This window comes from Mastomys coucha, unplaced genomic scaffold (assembly GCF_008632895.1).
Source record: "Mastomys coucha isolate ucsf_1 unplaced genomic scaffold, UCSF_Mcou_1 pScaffold18, whole genome shotgun sequence".
NCBI lineage: Eukaryota > Metazoa > Chordata > Mammalia > Rodentia > Muridae > Mastomys > Mastomys coucha.
The window spans coordinates 107,667,176-107,690,984 of NW_022196900.1; the positions used below are offsets into that span (position 1 = coordinate 107,667,176).

A 23,809-nucleotide genomic window follows, 5' to 3' on the forward strand; every position below is an offset into this window, starting at 1 on the left:
TTTTTTTTTTTTTAGATTTATTTATTATTATATGTATGTACACTGTAGCTTATCTTCAGACGCACCAGAAGAGGGTGTCAGATCTCATGATTGTGAGCCACCATGTGGTCGCTTGGATTTGAACTCAGGACTTTCGGGAGAGCAGTCAGTGCTCTTGCCATCTCTCCAGCCCCCCGCCTTGCTTTCCAGTGCAGGGATTATAAGTGTGTACTCCATTCCTATCTACTCTTCATGTACTTGAGGCTGCACTGATGTGAGACTTCTAGGTTTAGTCTGAAGAAGTCTGTACTATCTCTATGCTGTGTTAAAAGCAAACATAACTTCAAGGGACAAGCATATGTTAAGAATCCAGTTGGAAGCATGTTCGGTGGCATGTTTTTACTGTTTCCCTGTCAAGATCTATAATACTATAGTTCACATTTTTCAGTTAGGGCCTCGGGCTATCTGGCCAGGTTGAGCTGTGTCTAAATCCCTGTGCTTTTCCTCTTCACCAACAGAAGCTAATGACACAGGCCGTGTAGGTTGTGAAGCTAAGCTAGTAAAAATGCATCAAGTCACATGCTAGGTGTGGTGGCTCGCTCACCTTTAATCCCAGAAGCAGATAAATTCCTGGTTTTAAGGCCAGCCTGGTCTACTTAGCTCAAAACAATGAACAGTTCATCACCTAAAGAAATAAATCATCCCTGTTGCTGACCCAGGAAAGCATCCTGCTGTGCAGGCATGGCCATGGTTAGAAGTGATGGGTTTGGTCTGTCCCTGCAGGAACCTAGCACTGAGGAAATTGGAAAGACTCCATTGACGGTGGCACAGAAAAAAGCCCAGAACATAATGCAGTCCTTTGCAAACCCATTTAGGATGGTGAGTAGTGCAGCTGTACCACGCCGGCAGGAGCTGCGGGGAACTCTGCAGCCACTCATCCCTTCACCGGGGAGGAAAGCAGGACTGTGGAGGGGGAGCCCAAGTCCACCGGCGTATCAGTCAGCCATGGTGTCCAGGTCGGGACTCTTGAGTTGAGGCCTTGTGGGACCGCGTTGGAGATAGTCGTGCCTCTGACGGGCAAGGTGCCTGCTCTTGGCATTGGCAGTGACTGTTTCCCCTTCTGCAGTTCCTGCCTTCTCTGGAACACAAGGCCCACATCTCTCAAGCAGCAAAGTTTGATCCTTCTTCAAAAATCTATGAAGTAAGTAGCTCTCTACGGGCTTCTGACCTGACCAAGGTTCTCATCTCAGGCAGGCTTCAGATCCTCTTTAGGCCTCTAAGAACAGGACAGAGGCCCTTTGCATCTAAGCCTGCTTCTAGGAGGAGGCCAAACTGTAGCCCAGTCCTCGGAAGCCTTTGGGAATCTCTGCAACAAAGGGCTTGGGGCTGGGAATGGAGCTCAGTTAGTAGCGTGCTTGCCTGGTCGAGGGGGCCCTGGTTTGATCCCAGCACAACGTAGCGCTGGCGTGGAGATGCACACCTCTGAGCTGAGCACTTGGGAGGAGACAGCAGGAGGACCAGAAGCTCAAAGGCATCTTCAGCTACACAGTGTATTCTAGGATAACGTGGGATCTAAGAGGCTCTGCCTTTAAAAAAAGAAAGAAAGAAAGATGCAGCAGCAGCCTGCTCTGCTTCATGAGCGTATCAAAATAGGGTAGTGTTTGTCTAATGTATGATAGAATAGGGTAGCGTTTGTCTAATGTATGATAGAATAGGGTAGTGTTTGTCTAATGTATGATATCCTGGCTTCAAGTCCAAGACTGGAAAGGAAAAAAAATGTTTTGTTTTTCTAATGGATTAATTTATATGTAATAAAGTACATAAGTAATATAGTTTATCACATTTGTATATGTGTATATTGCTTCAAGGCTCTTAAAGAGAGCAGCTTGAGTCTGAGGAGATTGCCTTGCACTGTGGACAAGAGTTCCCCTCACACAGGGTCATAGGAAGGATGTGCTCTGATGACACCCATCAGCAAAGCCCTGTCTCTGGACAGCACCCTCGCTGGCTTCAGTCCTGTGCTAAGGGGGTTAACCTGCTGCTCTTAGGAGGAGCCCCAGGGCCATCAAGGTGATTCATGGGTAAAGGATGAACCACCATGCCTGAAAAGCTGAGCTGGATCCCAAGAACCTATGTGGTGGAAGGAGAGAACTGACTCCAAGTTGTGTTTTAACCTTCACACATGCATGGTGGCATGTGTACACACAAACACACACAAAATGAGTGAATAAAATCTAATGAAAACAGGTGACTGGGTATGACGGTGCACACCTTTAACCCGAACACATGGGAAGCAGAGGCAGGCAGTTCTCTGACTTTGAGGCCAACCTGGTCTATATACCAAGTTCTAGGGGAGCCAGGGCTACATGGTGAGGTCCTGCGTCAAAAAAAAAAAAGAAAAGAAAAAGAGAGAGAAAAACATTAACGAAAAATGAAGAAATGAGAAGTCCTGGACTTGAGGACTTAACTCATTGGTAGTGTACTCGCTTAGCAAGTGCAGGGCTCTGGGTTCAGACCCAAATCGAGGGAATAAACAAGGCAGCATAATAACATATCTTTACTCCTAGCATTTCAAAGAAGCTAGTGGAGCCCTGAGATCAAGGTCAGGCTGGTCTACATAGCAGGTTCCTGACTCCACCCCAGGTTTCCAGAGTGAGACCTTGTCTCCAAACGGGGGGGGGGGGGGGGGGGGGGGGTTGGCCTAGAAATAGGGAATCTGGTATAACTGAATCCAGTACATGGGCAGGAGAAGCAATGAGTTTCAGGTCATCGTTGAAACCTTGGAAACTAACATTGACTCAAAAACCAAAATGAAGGGAAGACACAGGAGCTCTTCATCCCCTGCCTCAGCTGTGGTACACTGTCTCCAGTCCACCCCTGTGTTCATTTTGGATTACCTAGATTTGGTCTTGGGCCACATCTGTAAGTGGGACACACCTTGAGCCCCACTTTATTTACTGACTGGGCCACAGGGCCAGTGACTGAGGCTCCCTGGCCTAGAGGGTGACTGGGCCACAGGGCCAGTGACTGAGGCTCCCTGGCCTAGAGGGTGACTGGGCCACAGGGCCAGTGACTGAGGCTCCCTGGCCTAGAGGGTGACTGGGCCACAGGGCCAGTGACTGAGGCTCCCTGGCCTAGAGGGTGACTGGGCCACAGGGCCAGTGACTGAGGCTCCCTGGCCTAGAGGGTGACTGGGCCACAGGGCCAGTGACTGAGGTTCAAGTGTATTGTGCCCTCCTTAACAAAGGATCTTATAAACAAAGCCAGCAGAAGATGGTGTCTTTAGACTTAGGGTGTATTGGCTCAGAATATGTGTCCTTAGTAGGTTAGCATGCCCTCCATTGCCTGGGAAGTAGGCACTCCCACATTGAGTCTAGACAGCTTTCTTTTGGTTTTGTTGTTTTTGTTTTGGTCATTGTCTGTTTTCATTATAGATCAGCAACCGCTGGAAGCTGGCCAGTCAGGTCCAGAAAGAACCTAAAGAAGCCACCAAGAAGAAGGTAGCTGAGCAAACAGGTAGTGTCCGCATCCTCGCAAACGCAGGGTCTTCGAAGGGACAGTCCCAGCACATCAGTCAGATTGAGGATGTTGAATGACTAGTAGCAGTGTCTAGTAGGGAAGCCAGCCCTCGCTGACAGATGGGGCAGTGAGTAAAACAGGCCCAGTCCCAACTTGGCAGACTTCAGCTTGTCCTGGGGATGGTGCACAGTCACTGCCTGTGTGTTCCACCCCTGTAAGACAGCAGTTCTGTGTGTAGAGAAGGAAGAGCCCTACGCTGGTGAGAAAAGGCAGTCTAGGGCCCCTGAAGTGAAGAGGCTGGCCCAGAGCCAGGAGAAGAATGGACCAAAGCAGAGTCCAGGGTCCCAGGTAGTGGCTGCCTGGCATGCCCAAAGAATGGCAATGCAGGACATCCAGAGTGCCAGGGAAGAGATGTAGACAAGTAAACGGGGCCTCTCTGAGGACTGGCTGGTCCTTAGAGTAACTTGGCAGGCCTCTGAGCAGAGAGGATCCAAGTGACACAGTCAAAATAGAGGGACAGAGAGCCTGAGCCCAACAGCTCAGCTGACAGGTCTGATGTCAGATCCTAGACTCACCCGGTCTTAGAGCAAGCACTTGGTGCTAAGTTGGGTGAAGCATGGGAAAGGAAGGTGTGGGGCGGCAGAGGATCTGTCCTGAAAGTCTAGGAAGATGGGGTTGCTGACTATGAGAGAAGCCCCATCTTTAAAAGGAGGCCTGACTCCTGGACGTTGACACCAAGAATGTCAGAGAAGCCATTGGCTGTTTGGCCTGGCCTCCTGAGAGGCACGGGCAGGCAAGGCTATTGGTTAGAATCTATAGCTGAGCCCAAGGGACAGGTGGAGGGAGGGGCAGCAGTGCTGGCCCTTGTGCCCAGATTGGGTGGACAATGGCAGGAGACTACAAGCGGTTTTCTCTCACAGCTGCCCAGAAGGAGGCGAAGGAGGAGTCTGCAACTGCTGTGCTCGAACCGGCTATCCCCGTTCGGCAGCAAGCCGCAGTACGTGCTCCCTCCCTGTCTAGAAACACTTGCCCCTGGTCATGTTCAGGGGTTCCCTGAACCACTATCAGGAGGCGCTTACTCCACACCCCAGCTGATCTGAGTTTGTCAGTCAGCACCCACTTCTATTCTCCTCAAAGTAGGTGATGTTAGAGTTCTCTTAGGATCTGTGTCTTTGGTAAACACTCTTAGCACTGGGCTATGGTCCGTCAGAGGACAAAGCACGGGGACATTGCTGTGTCCCAGTCTATCCTAGAGAAGTCTTTGTTCTTTTTTGGTGGTGGTAGAGGGGCGGTGCTTTTGTTTTCCTCATTTGTAGACCAGGCTGGCCTTGAACTCGGAGATGCACCTGTCTCTGCCTCCCTAGTGGTAGGATTAAAGGTGTGTGACATCATATCCCTGCTCCCCCAGATCTCTTTCTTCTTATTACACCCAGACCATTCTGAAATTCCATTCTTAATCTTTGCCTTAAGTGGCCTGAGAGTATTATTGTCAGCTAGGAAACTTCTCCAGCTAATACTGGCTGAGTATGATTGTCCCTGAATTCCAGCCTCAGCTCTCAATCTCAATCGTGCTGTTGAAGTAGCTTGAGTCCTCCCCAGCTAAAACAGGTTGAACATCCCACTCATATTGATCCCTACTGTCCACAACTTTCTGAGGGCTGACTCAACACCACAGGTGGAAAATTCCATGCTGCACAAAATAACTTGAAGCTGCATGGGATGACCTGCAGGCTGTGTGCAAGTTGTGAGTAAAATACAAGTGAATCTCAGGGTTACACATAGGCCTGACGCAGTGTTACAGTGGGATAGTGTTGCACGACTCCCTCCCTTCGTGTTCTCACCTGCAGCTAGAAAATGCTACTAAGAAGAGAGAGCGCGCCACCAGTGACCTAAGGACCATAGAGCAGAAACAGGAGAAGAAACGACTAAAAAGCTCCAAGAAAGCCAAGGACCCTGATCCCCCAGGGAAAGACTTCTGTCCTTATGACTACAGCCAGTCAGACTTTGGAGCCTTTGCTGGTAAGGACAGGGAGAACACCAAGGAGGCACATGATAGTTTGAGGAGGGAGGAGGTGCAGAGTGCAGAGTGAGTCCTGCCCAGTACACAGGACATGCAGTAGAGACTGAGCCCCCTGCTCTCCTGCTGCAGAATCTCAGTAGCCATTGTCCCTGCTCAGCAGGATGTCCTCCTTTGTGACTCTTGGTTAACTTTGCCCCCCACATCCACAGGATCCAGACTAAGTTAAAGGCATGGCTCACAAAGTGGCCTCTATGTCCCCTTAAGCTAGAGGTCCCTTTGAGAGGTTTGTATGTGGCACTCCTATCTCCAGCAGCTGCTAGAGCTTGGGAAGGTAGAAGGCAGGGCTGGACAGTTGACACGCAGATGTCAGAGAGCTGCCTCAGCTCACTTTATCAACGGTGGCATGAGATCTTCTTGATGCCAGCCCAGGAACAGACCTGTGCATGGCATAGTCTCAGACTGCCGGGGCACAGGAAGGGCGGCAGATGGATGCTGGAGCTTCCTGAAGCCCAGACCCCTGGCCTGTCAGCCTCTGTGTTTACTCATTGTCATAATTACTCTTACTTTCAGGAGACAGTAATTCTAAGCCTTCCTCCCAGTTTGACCCCAGTAAGCCGGCACCCTCCAGCAAGGTAAGGCTACAGAGAGTACCCACGACTGGAAGTGTTCTCACGCCCCTCCTCGGCTCCGGTAACCATCTGGGGCTTTGCACACTTTCCCACCTCATCTCTTCTCAAGCACAGACTCTGCTGCCAGTTGTCCCCAGAGCAATTTCTAAAATGTTATTAATGTGTGAGAGTGTGAAAAGCCAGAGGACAATGTATGGGAGTTCTGGCCTCTTCCTAAGGGCCCCAGGGATCTAACACGGGTCACTGGGCTATGTCTACTGGGCCATCCTGCTGGCCCCTGTGTCAGCAGGTTAAGAACAGGCAGCAAACACTGTGTAGCACAGGTATGGCCCAGGCTGATGTAGAACTCAGTCCTGCTTCCACTTAAATGCTGGGATGACAGGTGTGTGCCACCACGTCTGGCTTGGCATGTCCTTGCACAGAATGTCTTCCAGTTCACTGCCCTGCACAGTGAGGGGGCCACTTGTGTAACTCTCGACTGTTTCAGGACTGTGCAGAGCCCCTCCTGTTCCTGTCACAGCCTGTCGGGCACACAAGCTGGGGTGACAACTGTCTTCCCTGGGGCTGGTGGTTGAAGTTGGCATCAGCATACATAACTCTTCTCTTTCAGAAATGTGTTGGAGCCAAAAAGTTTAAACAGTCGGAGGGAAACAAAAGCATGTCATTTTCTGCTGGAAAGTTGAACAGGTAGGTGGCCTGGCTGGGCCAGCAGGAAAGCCAGCCACTGTACCTGGGAACCTCAGCAAAATGCAGCTGCAGGGGCTTCAGCTGGACAGAGGCAAGACCTCTCAGTCACTCAGAAAGCAGGAGCACCCATCACCCGCTCACATGACCATGTCCTGCATCCCATCCTTCCTCTCTTTCTAACACTGGGGTTTCACTGGGTACCCTCGCCTCAGAGCTTTTTTTCCACACCAACTCAGTTCTTAGGGATGAGAGAAATCAGCAGGTGGGTCATCACTGGCCAGTGTTTTCCTAGCATGAATTGCTCATGCTAGAACAGAACTTGTCATGATCCTGCACGGGAAGCAGGCCCGCCGCCACACCCCACACAGCTCAGTGCCCAAGGGTAGGCCTCCTGTTGCTCTCCTGCTCAACCATCCCTTGCTATGCTTGAGATTGGCACGGCTCCTAACGCTAAAGAGGTAACTCTGGTTTTCATCCGTATCTGCAGAGGGTTCCGGTACAACTGGCCAAAGAGATAGTGTTGGAGAGACTCCTGGGACTACACAGTGCTGTTTTGTACAAACCCATTTTAAAATCATTAAAATTTATTCCTACCAGAACAAAGCTGGATCTGGATTTTGGTTTTGGGGGTTTTTTGGTTGGTTGGTTGCTTGCTTGCTTTGCTTTCACCCATCTCTGGGTGTTTGCTTTCAGTGTTTTGCTTTCACCCTACCCTGTTGAGAGAATGGGAGGGAAACATGCCCAAAGAGGCTGCCCAGAAACCTGAGGCCACATATGCAGGAGCACCACTCAGGAGCACCACTCAGAAGCAGCACTGAGTTCACCCTTCACATCCAGAAGGCTCTATGGGCTGCTGATGGCTGGTGTGGGCCATGGGGTGGCTCTGCCTCTGCAACTTAGGAAGTGCTAATGGGAGCCACATGTGCCTCTTTCTCAGCCCTGACTTGGAGATACTGGGGCATGGCTTCACTCTGTCATCTAGTTGTGGCTGGCCTCAAGCTTACAGTCCTGCCTCCATTTCCCAGGGCTAGTCTTACAGTGTGTGCCACTACATCTAGCAATACTGTCCCCTTTCTTCAAGGCAAGGTCTCACTGTGTAGCCCAGGCTTGCTCAAACTCTTAGGCTATCTTTCTGCCTCAGCCTTCAGACCAGGGAGATGACAGGTGTGCTACCACACCCAGGTGGTCTCATGCTGCCAGGCAAACAGTCTTGTCTACACAGAGGAATATCCCCAGCCTTTTCACCTTTCTCTTTGTACAGTTGTGTGTGTGTGTGTACATGCAAACTCGCTCCCTCACGAGCACACACAATCCAGTGTAAGAGTCCAAAGACAATTTATGGGAATCAGTTCTCTCCTTAGTGGAAGCCTTAGTGGCAAGTGCCTTTACCCACTGAGTCACTTCTACAACGTCGGGGCTGGTGAGGTGGCTCAGTGGGTAAGAGCACCAACTGCTCTTCAAAGGTCCTGAGTTCAAATCCCAGCAACCACATGGTGGCTCACAACCATCTGTAATGAGATCTGACACCCTCTTCTGGTGTGTCTGAAGACAGCTACAATGTACTCACATATAATAATAAATAAATCTTTAAAAAAAAAAAAAAAAGAGTTTGAGGCCAGCCTTATCTACAGAGTGAGTTCCAGGACAGCCAGGGCAATACAGAAAAACCCTGTCTCAAAAAAACCAAAAAAAAAAAAAAATGTTTTATTCCTTTAATCCCAGCACTTGGGAGGCAGAGGCAGGCAGATCTCTGAGTTCAAGGCCAGCCTGGTCTACAGAGTAAGTTCCAGGGCGGCCAGGGCTATACAGAGAAACCCTGTCTCGAAAAAACAAAAAAAGAAAAAAAAACGTTTTATGTATGTAAGACATGCACCTCACAGTACAATGGTCAGAGGACAATTTGTGGGAGTCTTCCTTTCCACTTTGTGATCCCAGAAATCCAAGTCATCAGCCTTGGTGCCAAGTGCCTTTGCCACTTACCTCCTGGCTTCCTTCAGTGATGGACTACAGTGTGGTTGTGTAAGCCCAGATAAACCCTTCCCTCCCCAACCTTTTCCTCTACAACTTGCTTTCTTGGTCATGGTGTTTCACCCTATGACACCTGCTGGGCCATCCTTAAGCCCCCATTCGCCCTATTAAAAGGCTACTTACATGCCAGGTGTAGTGATGCATGCCTTTAGGAAGGTAGAGGCTAGTGGATCTCTGAAATTCCAGGCCATCCTGCATTATATGAGACACTGGTAGTAATTCAGCAAAGTAGTACACAAAGCCCATGGTCAATGTTTGTGATATTCTTATCTGAGCCAACTTCTTGTCTGATCCCAGTGACAAATGCCATATTCCAAGAAGTGGCACCAAAAGCCCTCAATATCTTCCTTTTTATTTCATAAACAAGGCTGCCTATCTTAGGTAAATCTCACAAGAATACCTTCCTTGTGGAGTGGTGGTGCACGCCTTTAATCCCAGCACTTGGGAGGCAGAGGCAGGCGGATTTCTGAGTTCGAGGCTAGCCTGGTCTACAGAGTGAGTTCCAGGATAGCCAGGGCTATACAGAGAAAGCCTGTCTCGAAAAACCAAAAAAAAAAGAAAAAAAGTCATAGTCTTATTATAAGTTGGTTCCTCTGTCTAGGGAGATCCAAGCATGAGAATCTCCAATCTGGACCACACTGCTAGATGTATTATCAGTGGTAGGTCAGGAACATAGGGCCAATACACTTTCCCCTGTCACCATTGTCAGGGCCCTCGGCAAGCTCACAGTCGTCATCATTCTTTATCCCATAACCACTATGTCTCACCAATCACTCTAGCAGCTGCCATGCTCCTTCAGCATCCTGCAGGGGAAACAAACACAAACATGCCCTCTTCCCCATATTAATACCTGACTGGGACCATGCCCTATGCCAGTGGGTAGATCCTTCCATCTCACCCAGGCGTAAGTATGCTGGATTGTAGGCTGCCAGACACTCAGCAGAGAGTTTCTTGGTATACAAATTTCAAAATCTTAAAAACAAAATATAAATAAATTGTAAGCCGGGTAGTGGTGGCGCACGCCTTTAATCCCAGCACTTGGGAGACAGAGGCAGGTGGATTTCTGAGTTCGAGGATAGCCAGGGCTTCACAGAGAAGCCCTGTCTTGAAAAACCAAATAAATAAAACAAGCAAACAAACAAACCTATCTCTTATAAGTCTGATTTCCAGGACAAAAATTATCCCAATTTAGAGGTATCCTTTTTTGGTTTTTCAAGACAGGATTTCTCTGTGTAGCCCTGGCTGTTCTGGAACTCACTCTGTAGACCAGGCTAGCCTCAAACTCAGAGATCTGCCTGCCTCTGCCTCCCAAGTGCTGGGATTAAAGGCATGCGCCACCACAGCCCGGCTTGTTTTGTTTTTTTGGTTTTTTTTTTGTTTTGTTTTGTTTTGTTTTGAGACAGGGTTTTTCTGTATAGCTCTGGCTGTCCTGGAACTCACTCTGTAGACCAGGCTGGCCTCGAACTCAGAAATCTGCCTGCCTCTGCCTCCCAATAGAAGTATCCTTAAAGACCTGTCTCCCTGGGTTGCTCATACCTGTGTTGTTGTCTAGAATGCCTCCAACCCCAAGGTACCAGGTTTTGTTACCAATGTTACAAATTTGTAATCATACCCAATAACTTAGAAGCCGATAATCTATAGCCAAGACATGCATTTAAACAAACATGAAGTGACCACACATTTACTTATTTAGACAAAATTTTCTTATTTTTCCTAGCTGTAATTTCAAGGGAGGAGCACCTTGTCACTTGCTGAGCCCAATAATCCTAATCACAGAGATTTTCTAGGAGAAATAGCCATCAGTTTCCTTACCATAGAAGTCGAGAAGCGCAGGCAGGCAGCTCCTGGTCCAACTGTGCTGGTCTCCTGGCTCCAGCTGCAGGGCAACTTACCAGGTTTGTAGCATGAAACACAGAACGACAATCATGCAACAGAATGAAAACACAGATCTAAACTGACAGACACGGGCAGACAATAGACGAGAGGGAAGGGACCCAGACCCAAGCATCCCCCAGAAGGAGCCAGAGAGGAAGCAGGCCCTGCAAGCTCTGGAACAGCCTGTGTTCATGTCGCAGACAGAAGGGACAACTGCTTCTCTGAAACACAACCTCTCATGGAAACCACCTCTGATCAGGATTCAAAGACTAGCGGCATCTATGTGGATTGTCTTCGCTCTCTCTAATCTATCATAACTCTAAACACATGCACAAAATGCATTCTACCATTACCTCGCCCCATTCTTTTTTTTTAAAGATTTATTTTATTTTATTTTTATGTGTATGAGTACACTGTAGCTGTACAGATGGCCATGAGCCATCATGTGTGTGACTGCTGGGAATTGAACTCAGGACCTCTGCCGGCCCTGCTTGCTCCAGCCACTCTTGCTCCAGTGTAATTCACTGTAGCTGTCTTCAGACACATCAGAAGAGGGTGTCAGATCTCATTACGGGTGGTTGTGAGGTACCATGTGGTTGCTGGGATTTGAACTCAGGACCTTCAGAAGAGCAGTCAGTGCTCTTGCCCACTGAGCCATCTCACCAGCCCACCTTGCCCCATTCTTACAAGGTTTATTCCAAATCTACTTTATTTTCCTTTATCTTTCATTTACATTCTACCATTACCTTGTCTCTTTTTATTTTATTTTTCAAATAGAAATTGTTTCTTTTTAATTGAGTACTTTATTCAGACATTCCTCTGTTGGCTTCTGCTCTAAAAGCAGCTAGAACCCCACCTCAATATCACAACTGAGTGCACATGGGCCTCAAACTGGGGCTCTCAGAACAACAAAACAATGAACTGCAAACTCAGCCTCTCTTTTCACTTAGGAAGGACTGGGAGTCACAGGATCCAGTCCCACCCTGCAGCTGTAGGCACTGGAACGGGGCAGCAGCCACATGCACTCCAGCTCCAGCACCTGACCACCAGCCTCTTCCGGTGGGAACTGACCCACTCTTAAAGGAGTTTTGGCATCTATTTACTTAATTTCCCAAAGAGGTGTAAAATCTACCAAGAAGGATGCAATGGATCAGAATAGATAAGCTTTCCTGAGTAACCACTTTTGGTTGCTGAGAAGCCTCAGCACATTATTTCAAAGTGGCAAAATCCAGGGTGATCACAGAGTGGCACATCCAGGAGAGGCCTAACATTTAGGGACAGGTGTATGCAGGACACAGGTGCACACACCCCCTTTTCTTCAGTGTATATGGCCAAGACCCCTAATCATTAAAATAATTTATTTTGTATATTACAGTGCACAGAGGGAAAGAACTTTCACAGAGGTGACCAAAAGGCATTGTATAAAAAGTCCCATGGTGAGTGGCAGCCATGTGGCCTTAAAGAGCTTGCCCCTTGCTCTTTGGCCGCAGAGACCTTAGTATCAGCTGTCTCCTCCACCGGCTCCACTGGCCTTGCCTCCTCCTCGTTGGGGATAGAGGTCCAGGTGCATGCACTCTTGCATGGCCCGGAACTGGTCTATACAGTCTGATCCTTTGATATCCTCTGGGCTGCAGTGGAAGCAGGAAGACGCAGGCTTGAACTGTTCCCCACAGGGGCCGCTGGCCATTCCCCCAAGACGTGGGCAATTGCAGTTAATATCTCCATTAGACAGTATCATCCCGTGCTCCTCACAGGGGTCATTGGTGTCATTAGCCGCCAGCTCGGCACTGCTAGGAGTTTTGTGGTCTTCTCTGGTCACAAATACGATTCAATCCTTCCCTTCCTGCGGGCAGTAGGACATGGTCATTCCCAACAGTCCTCTGCAGCTCGCAGAGGCAGTGGGCACAGCTGTAGCGGATACACCTTCACACCGTGACCTCACTCGCCTCTTCACCTTGTCTCTTTTTATTAGGTTTATTCACCACTGGCCCAAATCTTTTTTTAATTTTCCTTTTTGAGCACTCCTCTCCCAATGGTGTCCTTCACTGCATCTCCCTTACTTGAGCCCAACGTTGAGGCGCTATCTGACCAAGCCAGCTCAGTCAACAGGGTCTCAAGGGAGTGAGGATTGAAAAAGAAGGAAAACAATTAGACAAAACTATAACATGACTCCAGCCAGGGCTGAGGCTTAAGCAAGTGTTATTTCTCACCAGCCTGCTTTTATATCATTCTAGGTACATCCAAAGAACATGGTCAGTTCTTAGATCAAAGACAAAGTAATCAAGCGAAGTAGTAAAAAGGAGTTCACACAAGAGAGTGATTAAGTAAAGCAGTAAGCAAAAGAATCACACAAGGTAGTAACTAAGTAAGTAGTAACGGGCTGGAGAGATGGCTCAGCGGTTAAGAGCACTGACTACTCTTCCGAAGGTTCTGAGTTCAAATCCCAGCAACCACATGGTGGCTCACAACCATCTGTAATGAGATCTGATGCCCTCTCCTGGTGTGTCTGAAGACAGCTACAGTGTACTTACATATAATAATAAATAGATCTTTGAAAAAAATAAAAAAATAATAAAAAAAAGTAAAGTAGGAAGCAGAGAGATCACATAAGGCTGATTCAGCAAAGTAGTAAGCAAGGCCCATGGGCACTGTACTGTGTCTGATATTCTTTTTTTTTTTTTTAATTTTTTTTAAAAGGTTTATTTGTTTATTATATGTAAGTACACTGTAGCTGTCTTCAGATGCACCAGAAAGGGGCATCAGATCTCATTACGGATGGTGGTGAGCCACCATGTGGTTGCTGGGATTTGAACTCAGAACCTTCGGAAGAGCAGTCAGTGCTCTTAACCACTGAGCTATCTCTCCAGCCCTTTGGTTTGCTTTCTATTACTGTGATAAACACTGTGAGAAAAAGCAACCTGGGGAGGAAAAGGTTTACTTGGCTTGTACATCCCAATCACAGTCCATTGCTGAGAAAAGCCAGGGCAAGAACTCAGAAGCAGGAACTCCGAGGCAGGAACTCCGAGGCGGGAACTCAGAGGTGGGAACTCAGAGGTGGGAACTTAGAGGCAGGAACTCAGAGGCAGGAACTCAGAGGCAGGAACTTAGAGGCAGGAACTCAGAGGCAGGAACTTAGAGGCAGGAACTCAGAGGCAGGAACTGAAGCAGAGGTCATGGAGGAACATGCTCACTGGTTTGCTCCCCATGGATTGGTCCGACTGTTTTCTTAGACTCCCAGGACTACCTGCCTAGTGGTGGGACCACCCACAGAGGGCCCTCCCTTGGCAATTAAGGAAATGCCCCACAGGCCTATCTGGTGGAGGCCTATCTGCTCTCATTTGAAGTTCCTGCTTACCAGATAACTTCAGCCATGTCAACTATGAAGCTAGCCATTCTGACAGTAATGTTTTTAATTTTTCCTTTCTTGGAAAAGGTGGCACGGGGAGAGACACCCGAGCAGCTTAGAGAAGAGCTGTAGCTCAGGCCACTAGACCTGAGGGCCAGGATAATCACTTGAGCAGGCCTAGGAGTACTGAATTGGAGGGTGGCAGTAGGTATAAATGCTGATGTGCTGAAGAAGAGGGACCTAGTGGCCTGCAGGGGTCTGTGGGCAGGAGAGTGCCATAAGGACTCTTTGCTCACAGGGGCACCTCAAGCAGCTTGCCACAAGCATTTTCAGTCACATCACACCACATAATTGCCAAATATCCTCCCATTCAACCACAAATGGCTGACCACAAAGCTTTGAAAGCAACCCTCCAAAGCTGTGTGGGAGGCACACACCTTTAACCTTACTTAGCACTTAGGAGGGAGAAGCTGGCAGGTCTTTTGAGTTCTTAAAAAGAAAAAAAAAATGGCTAAGGCTGGAGAGATGGCTTAGCAGTTAAGAGCACAGTTTTTTCTTCTAGAGGACCTGGGTTCAAGTCCCAGAGCCCACATGGCAGCTCCCACCTGTCTGTAACTCCAGTTCCAGGGTATCTGACTCCCTCACACATGCTGGCCAAACACCAATGTACATTTAAACAAAGAAAAGACTCTTCCAGTGCTGACTGCCTAGCATCTGTACAGTGACAGCCACCATGTGGCGGCCCCACGGCCAGCAGCCACCACCGTTCATTGGCAGGCTCACCTTGTCAGTGTGGGGCCGCCCTTCTTCCCTTGTGCTCCGCAGCACTGCTGGTCTGACTTCAGAGACAGTCTGTTTCCTACCTGGCTTCTGATTTCCAGCATCTCTGTGGTTTTACATGGTTTCACTGGGTAGTGAGACTAAAGGCAAAACCACAGGCTTTCCTCCAGGTCCCCAGCTGGCTGGCACTTTGGGCCACTGTGCATTCAGGAAGATTTTTGCTTACAAGTTTTTATTTTGTTTTGTTTAAGACAAAACAGTTTTGGGGGTTTGCATTCCTAGTTTTTGGTTTCCTTTGTTTTAGTTTTTTTGTTTGGATTTGGGGGTTGGTTGGCTTTTTCGTTTTTTTGGTTTTGTTGTTGTTTTGTAGAGAGAGTTTCACTGTATTATCCTGAACTCACTATGTAAACCGGGCTGACCTTGAATTTACAGAGATCCAAACCTGCCTTTGCCTCCTTAAGAGCTAGGATTAAAGAATGGACCACCATGTCTGGCTTTACTTGCAGTTTTTTCAGTATGTGCAGCTTCCTAAACCTGACAAGTCTACCTACAGGGCCCGCTCCTCCGGAACAACTTTGTTCCCTCTCTTCCTTCTTAGGGGAGGGATGGAAGGGATTCAGTTTAACCCAGCCATCAGGGGCTGCAGTCTCCAGGAAACATCCGTAGCCTTTTGGCAAGCTGCGTTCTAGTTCAAGGCTTCTGACAAATAAACAGCCACCCATAGCCCAGAGGCAGAGCTGGTAAGTACAATGGGGGCCGTGTGGCAACAGCCAGGTATGCTCCGCCCACAGTCAGACCTGGCCCACTATAAAAGGGGCTGATTGCCCCCTCCTCTTTTACTCTTGCCCCTCTCTCCACCTGGTTATGGCCGGCCTTTTCTTCTCTACTCTCTCTCTCTGCCTTTCTCTGCCTCTACTACCCTCTTAACCCCTCTCCCCATGCCCTGAATAAACTCTATTCTGTACTATATACCGTGTGGCTGGTCCCTTAGGGTGAAGGGATGCCTTGGCACGGGCCCGCTGAGGCACCCCCACCCATACCTCACCACACCCCGATAAAACATGTTCTTATACTTCTTTATCTTTTTATAGTCACAACACAGCCTGTCCCAGTCAAGCCGGTAAAACTGGACAAGACTCTCCATCTGAGCCATTGTGACCCTGGATGCTTTGGTGGCAACTTTGCAGACCTTCCTCCCTCTTCGGTTTGGGAGCTTGAAGTCAGCCAAGGCACGGACAGGGCTCCAAGCAACCGCTCATGCCCTTCGGCTGTGCGTTATGACAAGGGAGCACGCTCCCACTCCAGATGGAGGCTGCTGAATGTCAGTCAGAAACCATCCCTGACACCGTGTCAGGAATAGCTTATTCGTGGTTCATCTTCCTTCTTTGGCTTTCAAACTGTGTATGGAGCAATTAGCATTTAATATTTGGTAATTAGCATGCTTAATGTGATTCTGATAAGTTCCTTGACATTTTCGTAAAAACAGCACGTCCCCTCCCACCCTTCAAGGAGCAAGACCCAAGTTTGTCATAAAAAAAAAAAAAACGCGCCAGTCTTTTTTGGTTTTGAATATGCATATGCGGGGCCTCCTCCTGGGCTCTGCTGGTAAATTTAGAAAGAGCCCCATTCTTATTCTGCAGCTACCCGCTCCTGGCTCACAATCCGAAGCAAAGTAGCCAAATAGCGCGACAATCCTTGCAAGTAAATAAAAGTCCCACGGGCGCCCAGACTAGACACACGATCAGCTCAAACCCAACGAGGGTCCAAGGATGGGCCCCGGCCCTCGAACCCTGCGCCGGCGCGGCCCGCCCCGGAACCCTCCCGCCGCCTGGGCCTCTCGGCCCCACGTGGCCCGGCAGCTGGCCGCACTACCCTGCTGCGGCTGACAGACAGCACGGCCCAGCCAATCACCGCTAGTCGTAGCCCGGGGGCCAATGAGCTCAAGGTGAAACTGAGGGCCGGCCCACGCCGCCATTGGAGGACTGGGGTTCCGCCCCCTCGGCAGGCCCCGCCCCTGAGCGGGTTAGGTTGCGGCGCGGGCGGCGGGCCGAGCTGCTCACGTTGTGCTGGGGCTCTGCGCGGCCTGCAGTCCCGAGCCCACGACGCGCGCCGCCCGCCCGCCCGCCCGCCCGCCATGGAGCCCGGCCCCGACGGCCCAGCCGCGCCCGGCCCCGCCGCCATCCGTGAGGGCTGGTTCCGAGAGACCTGCAGCCTGTGGCCTGGCCAGGCCCTGTCGCTGCAAGTGGAGCAGCTGCTGCACCACCGGCGCTCGCGGTACCAGGACATCCTAGTCTTCCGCAGGTACAGCCCGCCGCGCGCCGGTGCAGCTGTCAGAAGTTCTGCGCTAGGCCCGGCTCCCGCGCGCTCTGCCGGTGGCCGGGCCCTGCGTCCACGTGTCACTGCCGGGACACGTCAACCAGGGGGACCCTGGGGCCCACCCAGCCCCCACACGTGGCCCGCCTGCCACGTGTCACCCCGAATGCCCACCCCGGGACCCTTTCTCCCCGTGCCCCAGGACCCACATCCCCGCCTGTCTCTCTGCCCGCAGTAAAACCTACGGCAACGTACTGGTTCTGGATGGCGTCATCCAGTGTACTGAGAGGGACGAGTTCTCCTACCAGGAGATGATCGCCAACCTGCCGCTCTGCAGCCACCCCAACCCGCGGAAGGTACCGCATTGCCCCGGGTTCGACCCTGAACTCGGGGTCCTAAAAAAGCAGGTCTGGCTGACACTAGGTGAGGATGTTTGGGGCCAGATGACTGTCAGAAAGTGCCGGTCAGGATGAACGGAGCCCCTGGGAGAGCTGGTCTCTTTAGAAGCCCTGAGAGGGGATCCCAGGCTGCCAGGGACCCCGAGGCACAGAAGGGTTCAGGAGAGTAGAGAATGACTCACAGAGACCTGTAGCTGGGAAGAGCAGGTTCTGTGGGAGTGGGCCTGCTCAGTCCTGACTTGTCCTTCCCCGGTCCAGGTGCTGATCATCGGGGGTGGAGATGGGGGTGTCCTACGGGAAGTGGTGAAGCACCCCTCTGTGGAGTCTGTGGTCCAGTGCGAGATCGATGAGGTGGGTGCTGTACGGAAGCCACCAGAGTCAGCTCTGTCCTATCCTGACTCTGCACCCTGAGGCACAATGTTCTTACTATGCCTGCCCTGTTTCCCCAGTCTGAAAAGATGGTTCAGTAGGAAACCCAGATAGTTAGAGCCTGGTACACACAGCACCATGGATGTTAACTCTTGGTACTTTCAGAGCTGGTTTCTGCCTTAAGGCCCAGGCAGAGCCAGGGACATCAACAGCTAAGGCATCTACCCTTTATACCCAATGTGGTTTTGATGAGCACTTTCTGTGTGACGAGTGTTAGTTACCTAAGGTGCTGGGATGATACAGTAACGGACAGGTGAGTCCCTGAGCGGGGAGCTGATGTTCTGGATTGGAGAGAAACTAGACAGGGCTGAAAGGTACAGAAAACACAGGAGGCTACAGGCTGAGAGAAGTACGCAGCCACACGTGCTTACTTATAAGCCCAGCACTTGGGTAGAAGCAGGAAGATCTAGAGTTCGAGGTCAGCGTAGGTTACCTGAGACCTCAAAATACAGAAGTGTCAAGAAGGCCCCACTCAGATGGGACACTTGGTTTGCAGGGAGATGGGGCCTGAAGACCATGAAGAGCTGAGGTGCCAGAGTTCCTCCCATTCTGTAGATCTGAAGGAAAGGGTTCCAAAAGAGGAGCCTTGTCCAAAGAAACCCCACCGGGAGTCCCCAGCCTCAGACCCAGCCCAGCCCTTCCTGTCCCCCTCCTCAGGATGTCATTGAAGTCTCTAAGAAGTTCCTGCCTGGCATGGCGGTTGGCTTCTCCAGCTCAAAGCTGACTCTCCACGTGGGTGATGGCTTTGAGTTCATGAAACAGAACCAAGACGCCTTCGACGTCATCATCACCGACTCCTCAGACCCCATGGGTGAGCCAGGGCACATCCTGCAGCATGCAGCAGCCCCCCAGACTAGAGCTGTGTTCCCCCTTGACAACACAGGCAGAGACCTGAAGACAAGGTCTAGCCTTGGTCCCTAGTGACCTCTGCTTCCTTTTTGGCTTCACTGTTATTGGTTGGCCAGCATCCAGGTGTGCTGTGATGCAGTGGGGGCTGGGGTTAAATGCAGGGCCTCCCAGGTGCTAAGGCAGTTAGGTGCCACATTCCACAAACATGGGTCCAGCACCAGCTTTGCCACAGAGCAGCTATGGCTGTGTTGTGGGGTGGCCATGGCCTGGAGATCTCAGGCAGGATGGCTACACTCTCCCCTCTAGGCCCTGCTGAGAGCCTCTTCAAGGAGTCCTATTACCAGCTCATGAAGACAGCACTCAAGGAAGATGGCATCCTCTGCTGCCAGGGTGAGCATGGGCACGGTGGGATGTAGGGCAGGCCAGCTGCCCTCTCTGTGGCATTGCTGACTCCCTGCCTACCCACAGGTGAGTGCCAGTGGCTGCACCTAGACCTCATCAAGGAGATGAGGCATTTCTGCAAATCTCTCTTCCCTGTGGTAGGCTACGCCTACTGTACCATTCCCACCTATCCCAGTGGCCAGATCGGCTTCATGCTGTGTAGCAAAAACCCGGTGAGCTGGGGGCGGGGCTGCCTGCAGGGTAGGGCATGGGCAGCACTAAGAGCCCTGTCTTGATGCTCTTTGGTCCCTGGTCCCCAGAACACCAACTTTCGGGAGCCCGTGCAGCAGTTGACACAGGCCCAGGTGGAGCAGATGCAGCTGAAATACTATAATTCAGACATGCACCGCGCGGCCTTTGTACTGCCTGAGTTCACCAGAAAGGTGAGTGGCCTGGCCTGCTCCCTGCTGGGCCTCATTCTGCACAGCTTACACATCCTCCTGACTGCTTTCATATTCCACCAGGCCCTGAATGACATAAGCTGAATCCAGGTGCCACTGTAACACCACCCGAGACCTCAATCGGATTGGACCAAGGAGCTTCCAAGTTGTCTGGGGACCACCCGTCCTGGACCAGACTCCCAGATGACTCTTGCCCACCAACCAAGTGTTACAGGCCCCAGGATGCTGCCTGGCCTGCCCTGCTGGGTGGACTCAGTCTCTGTGTCTGTCTATCTCTGTGGCGTTCAGCCCCACGCCTATACCAGCTCTGTACAGCACCACCTATGCCCTGTGACCCAACAAAATACATGTGTATTTATAACAAGCTCAGTCACGACCTCTGACCTTTTCTTTCTGGTCCTACCAGTAGTACTGCTGGATGTTGGGTGTTCTGTGGCCTCTGGCACAGAGGGAACCCACCAGTCCCCAGATCTGAGAACCTGATCAGCCATACCCCCTCATCCAGGTGCTAGGGGATCCAGGTAGGGCAGCCTGAAGCTACAGCTTTTAAACTGCTTGGGAATGATCCTAGCGTATGGATTGAAGCCAGGTGCCTCATATCTGCTCAGCGAGCCAATGCTTCTGCTCTGGATATAATAAGCCTGAGTTCAAATCCTTCCAGGCACTCTCCCGGGTTTCCCAAAGTTACCTGCATGGGCCTGGCCTCTCTCCAAGGTGCTGAACCTGACCCTCTGCAGCATCACAGCCTGTTGCCAGAACCAAGGCTCCAGTTTCTGGAGCAAGAAGCTAGTTACATGTCCTCTGTCCCCAGGAATGGCACAGAAGGCTTGCTAGAGCAGGAGTCACTAACCGGTTCCACCCTTGCCAAGGGGCATGAAGAGGGGAATTTATGGGAAAACTGTGCTAGCAGGGTCACCAGGGTGGTTGGCCCACTATTGGAGTGACGCCGGAATCTCCCTCACATGGGAGCCTGTGAAGTAATCTTGGGGACCCAGGGGACTGGTTGTTCTCACTGTTAACTGCCTCGGCCTAACTTCTTAGGCGCACATTCTCATGCCTACCCAAGTAGTACAGGGCAGAATTGCTGTTTGGGCCTGACACCTCACTGCAGGAAGGTCAAACACGTGGGGTCCCAGAAAGGCAACCATGGAACACCATCTAACAGCCTGAGGCAGATCAACCTTGAGACCTGGGCAGGGGTGCTGCAGGACAGAGCAGCTGACACAAGCTTCAGATTCTTCAGTTGAATGCCGGCAACTAGGCTGGAGTCCAGTCTCCATCTGCCTCCCACTAGCACTGTGACCTGAGTTCTCCCTGGCACCTTGGCCGCCAGGGTTGTGACATCCATCAGTTCCCTGACCCAAGTGTCCCAAGTTGAATCGGGTAGTAGGGGCCAAGAGAACCAGTTGTTAAAAGGCAAGGGCTTTCCCCAGACATGTACAGTACAGTTCCCTGAATCTTGCGCTGAAAATGGAGGCCTTGGAGTCTGAGCCTATTGATGTAGAGCCACAAGATCTTTGCATAGACCAGCTTGTGCTGGGGATTAGAATTTCTGGTTGGTTTGTATTTCAAGACAGGCTTTCTACATGTAGCTTTGGCTATACCAGTACTCTGTAGACCAGGCTGGCCTTGAACTCCAAATAGCTGGGATTAAGTATGTCACCAAGAGCTGGAAATCTTACCTAAAGTTTTAAAACTCTCAAATTAGCCAGACCCTGATTTAAGGATCCCCACAGTTCCCTGTGCAGCTCAGGAGAAGCAGTGAGTGGTGGGCTCACGTCTGGGGAGCTGTCTCGCCGTCTCTCTTGCTTGCTTATTTGGTCTTCTAGTTACAAAGCTACTAAAAAAGCCTTGGAATGTCTTTTTTTTTTTTTTTCCAAGACAGGGTTTCTCTGTGTAGCCTTGGCTGTCCTGGAACTCACTCTATAGACCAGGCTGGCCTCGAACTCAGAAATCCACCTGCCTCTGCCTCCCAAGTGCTGGGATTAAAGGCATGCACCACCACGCCTGGCGCCTTGGAATTTCTTGATGGGAGTGACTTGTGTCATTCATAAGGGGTTCCTACAATGACAGTTGGAGTAATGAGGTGGTTTGATTGGGGCACATGGAGAGCCTACACCCAGACCACTGGGCAATTAGTGCAAGGCAGGTTTTTGGTCTCCAGGAAGAAGGTGGTATACTGCAGACAGACCTGAGAGAACAGGCTGCTGAAGCCTCAGTTACCAGAGGGGCCTAGGCTGTGTGTCACCCATTGTCCTCTGTCCTCTGCTATGTTCTCTGATGATCCACTGTGTTTCTCTGGGGTCTGTAAATGGGACAAGGGGTCAAGAGGAATCTTGATTGAAAAGTCACAAGCAAGCAAGGCAAGTGACTGCTAGCGATTGCCACCCCAAGTGTGGTTAGTCCTGGAATGTTTGACTGTCACCTGGGCCTGCTGCCAGAGCCCATGCCCCAGTTCACAGAGCCAGCAGTGTGCAGTGAGAGACCATCAGTTTGGGTGTTCTTATTGTCTAAACAATTCAACATGACTACTCGTGGGTTTGGCTATGCCTGCCATCATTGATTGGTTTTCTGTGAGGGTTTAGGGCTGCAGAGGCCTCTCAGTGCAAGACACTGGCTTCCAGAGGCTGGTGAGATGGCTCAGCAAGTAAGAGCACTGACTGCTCTTCCGAAGGTCCTGAGTTCAAATCACATGGTGGCTCACAGCCACCCATAATGAGATCTGATGCCCTCTTTTTGTGCATCCGAAGTCAGCTACAGTGTACGTATGTATAATAACAAAGTTGGGCCTGAGCAAACAGGGACTGAGTGAGCAGGGTTGACTAGAGTGAGCAGAGGTCCTAAAATTTAATTCTCAACAACCACATGAAGGCTCATATACATCTGTACAGCTACAGTGTGTACTCACATACATAAAATAAATAAATAAATCTTTAACAACAACAAAAAAAGACACTGGCTTCCAGCCCAGCACTGTAAACATGAAAGTTTAACTCCCTCCCCTCTTCTGCCTACCGCGTGCCCACCTTGGCATAGCATGCTCACAGCTTAAAAAGGAAGTAGTCCATGTGGCTTTGTCTCCTACAAAGTGTGAGGTTTTTCCCAGGATGTTGATTGGTTGTCTTGTTTTCATAATTTTTTAAATTTTTTTTAACACTTTCATAATTTTTAAGGAGTTACTTTTTTTTTTCAAGATGGGGTTTCTCCATTTCGCCCTGGCTGTCCTAGAACTCACTCTGTAGCCCAGGCTGTCCTGGAACTCACTCTGTAGCCCAGGCTGGCCTCAGACTCTGGAGGCTCGCCTGCCTCTGTCTCCCAAGTGCTGGGATTAAAAGCGAGTGCCACCACCTCCTTGCATAAGGACTTATTTTGTGTGTCTGCCAAAGTATGCATGCCCAGAGAGGCTGAAAGAGGATCTGTGAGTTCAGTGCTGGGATTCAAACTCAGGTTCTTTGGAAGAGCACTTTGGACTCATTCATAACCACTAAGCCATCACCCCATCTCCTTTTCTATGCTTCTGAGAGAAATGTTGCTTGACAAGACTTTTCCTGGGGAGACAACACATATTTTACAACAAACCAAAGTCTAGGTACTACCACCAAAGGCCAAGTGGTGAACCAACTAGTTTTATTGGGGCAGAAATGGCACAAAGACAACCGCATCACTAAAGCCCAGCACAGTGACCTGGAGCATACTGCACACAGCTCGACAGGCTAGAGAGTGACCTTTCCAGACACCTCAGTTGCTGTAGACTTGGCCCAGGTGCTCGGCTGGTTTCTGATTCTTCCAGGCAGCGGTCCAGGCTCAGAGTCTTCTTTGCAGCTGGGTATCCTTCCATCTGAGGGGCCTCTCATCTTTAATTGCTTTACTCTGGCGGGGAGGGTCCTAGTGAAGCTTGTTTCAGAGACTGATGCTATTTTGTGTAGTTTACCCTTCCTGGTTCAGGAGCTTCCCGGGTGGATGGAATATTTTAATCTCAGGGAAAACTTAGAAAACATAGACTCGGAGTCTATTAAAATCAAAGATAAAAAAGAAGAGAGCTGGGCGGTGGTGGCACACGCCTTTAAACCCAGCACTTGGGAGGCAGAGGCAGGCAGATTTCTGAGTTCAAGGCC

At 50.3% G+C, this 23,809-nt stretch overlaps 2 protein-coding genes and 1 pseudogene across 2 annotated transcripts in view; 2 read left to right on the forward strand and 1 right to left on the reverse strand.

Moving 5' to 3' along the window:
* Positions 1–7,433, forward strand: part of Exosc10 (exosome component 10) — a 23,946-nt gene extending 16,513 nt beyond the window's left edge. Inside the window, exons 18-25 of the mRNA XM_031379462.1 lie at positions 763–858; positions 1,106–1,180; positions 3,414–3,495; positions 4,419–4,495; positions 5,346–5,517; positions 6,089–6,150; positions 6,758–6,834; positions 7,322–7,433. Of these exons, the coding sequence (XP_031235322.1) occupies positions 763–858; positions 1,106–1,180; positions 3,414–3,495; positions 4,419–4,495; positions 5,346–5,517; positions 6,089–6,150; positions 6,758–6,834; positions 7,322–7,352 (672 nt within the window). The 3' untranslated portion in view covers positions 7,353–7,433. The remainder of the gene's footprint in view (positions 1–762; positions 859–1,105; positions 1,181–3,413; positions 3,496–4,418; positions 4,496–5,345; positions 5,518–6,088; positions 6,151–6,757; positions 6,835–7,321) is intronic.
* A 4,699-nt stretch (positions 7,434–12,132) lies between these two features.
* Positions 12,133–12,598, reverse strand: LOC116095807 (annotated as a pseudogene).
* A 4,286-nt stretch (positions 12,599–16,884) lies between these two features.
* On the forward strand, positions 16,885–20,063 carry Srm (spermidine synthase). The gene is made up of 8 exons (XM_031376991.1): positions 16,885–17,164; positions 17,412–17,532; positions 17,833–17,925; positions 18,661–18,814; positions 19,159–19,242; positions 19,321–19,466; positions 19,554–19,676; positions 19,758–20,063. The coding sequence occupies exons 1-8, from the start codon at positions 16,998–17,000 to the stop codon at positions 19,776–19,778; spliced, it is 909 nt and encodes a 302-aa protein (XP_031232851.1). The 5' UTR covers positions 16,885–16,997; the 3' UTR covers positions 19,779–20,063.
* Positions 20,064–23,809: the final 3,746 nt, after the last annotated feature.

What these genes read in the sequence shown, in the direction of transcription:
- Srm (XM_031376991.1), top strand. Translation starts at nt 16,998, where the DNA reads ATGGAGCCCGGCCCCGACGGCCCAGCCGCGCCCGGCCCCGCCGCCATC. An exon ending in GCCACCCCAACCCGCGGAAG is followed by an intron (nt 17,533 to 17,832) that starts GTACCGCATTGC and finishes TCCCCGGTCCAG; the next exon opens with GTGCTGATCATCGGGGGTGG. An exon ending in TGCCTGAGTTCACCAGAAAG is followed by an intron (nt 19,677 to 19,757) that starts GTGAGTGGCCTG and finishes ATATTCCACCAG; the next exon opens with GCCCTGAATGACATAAGCTG.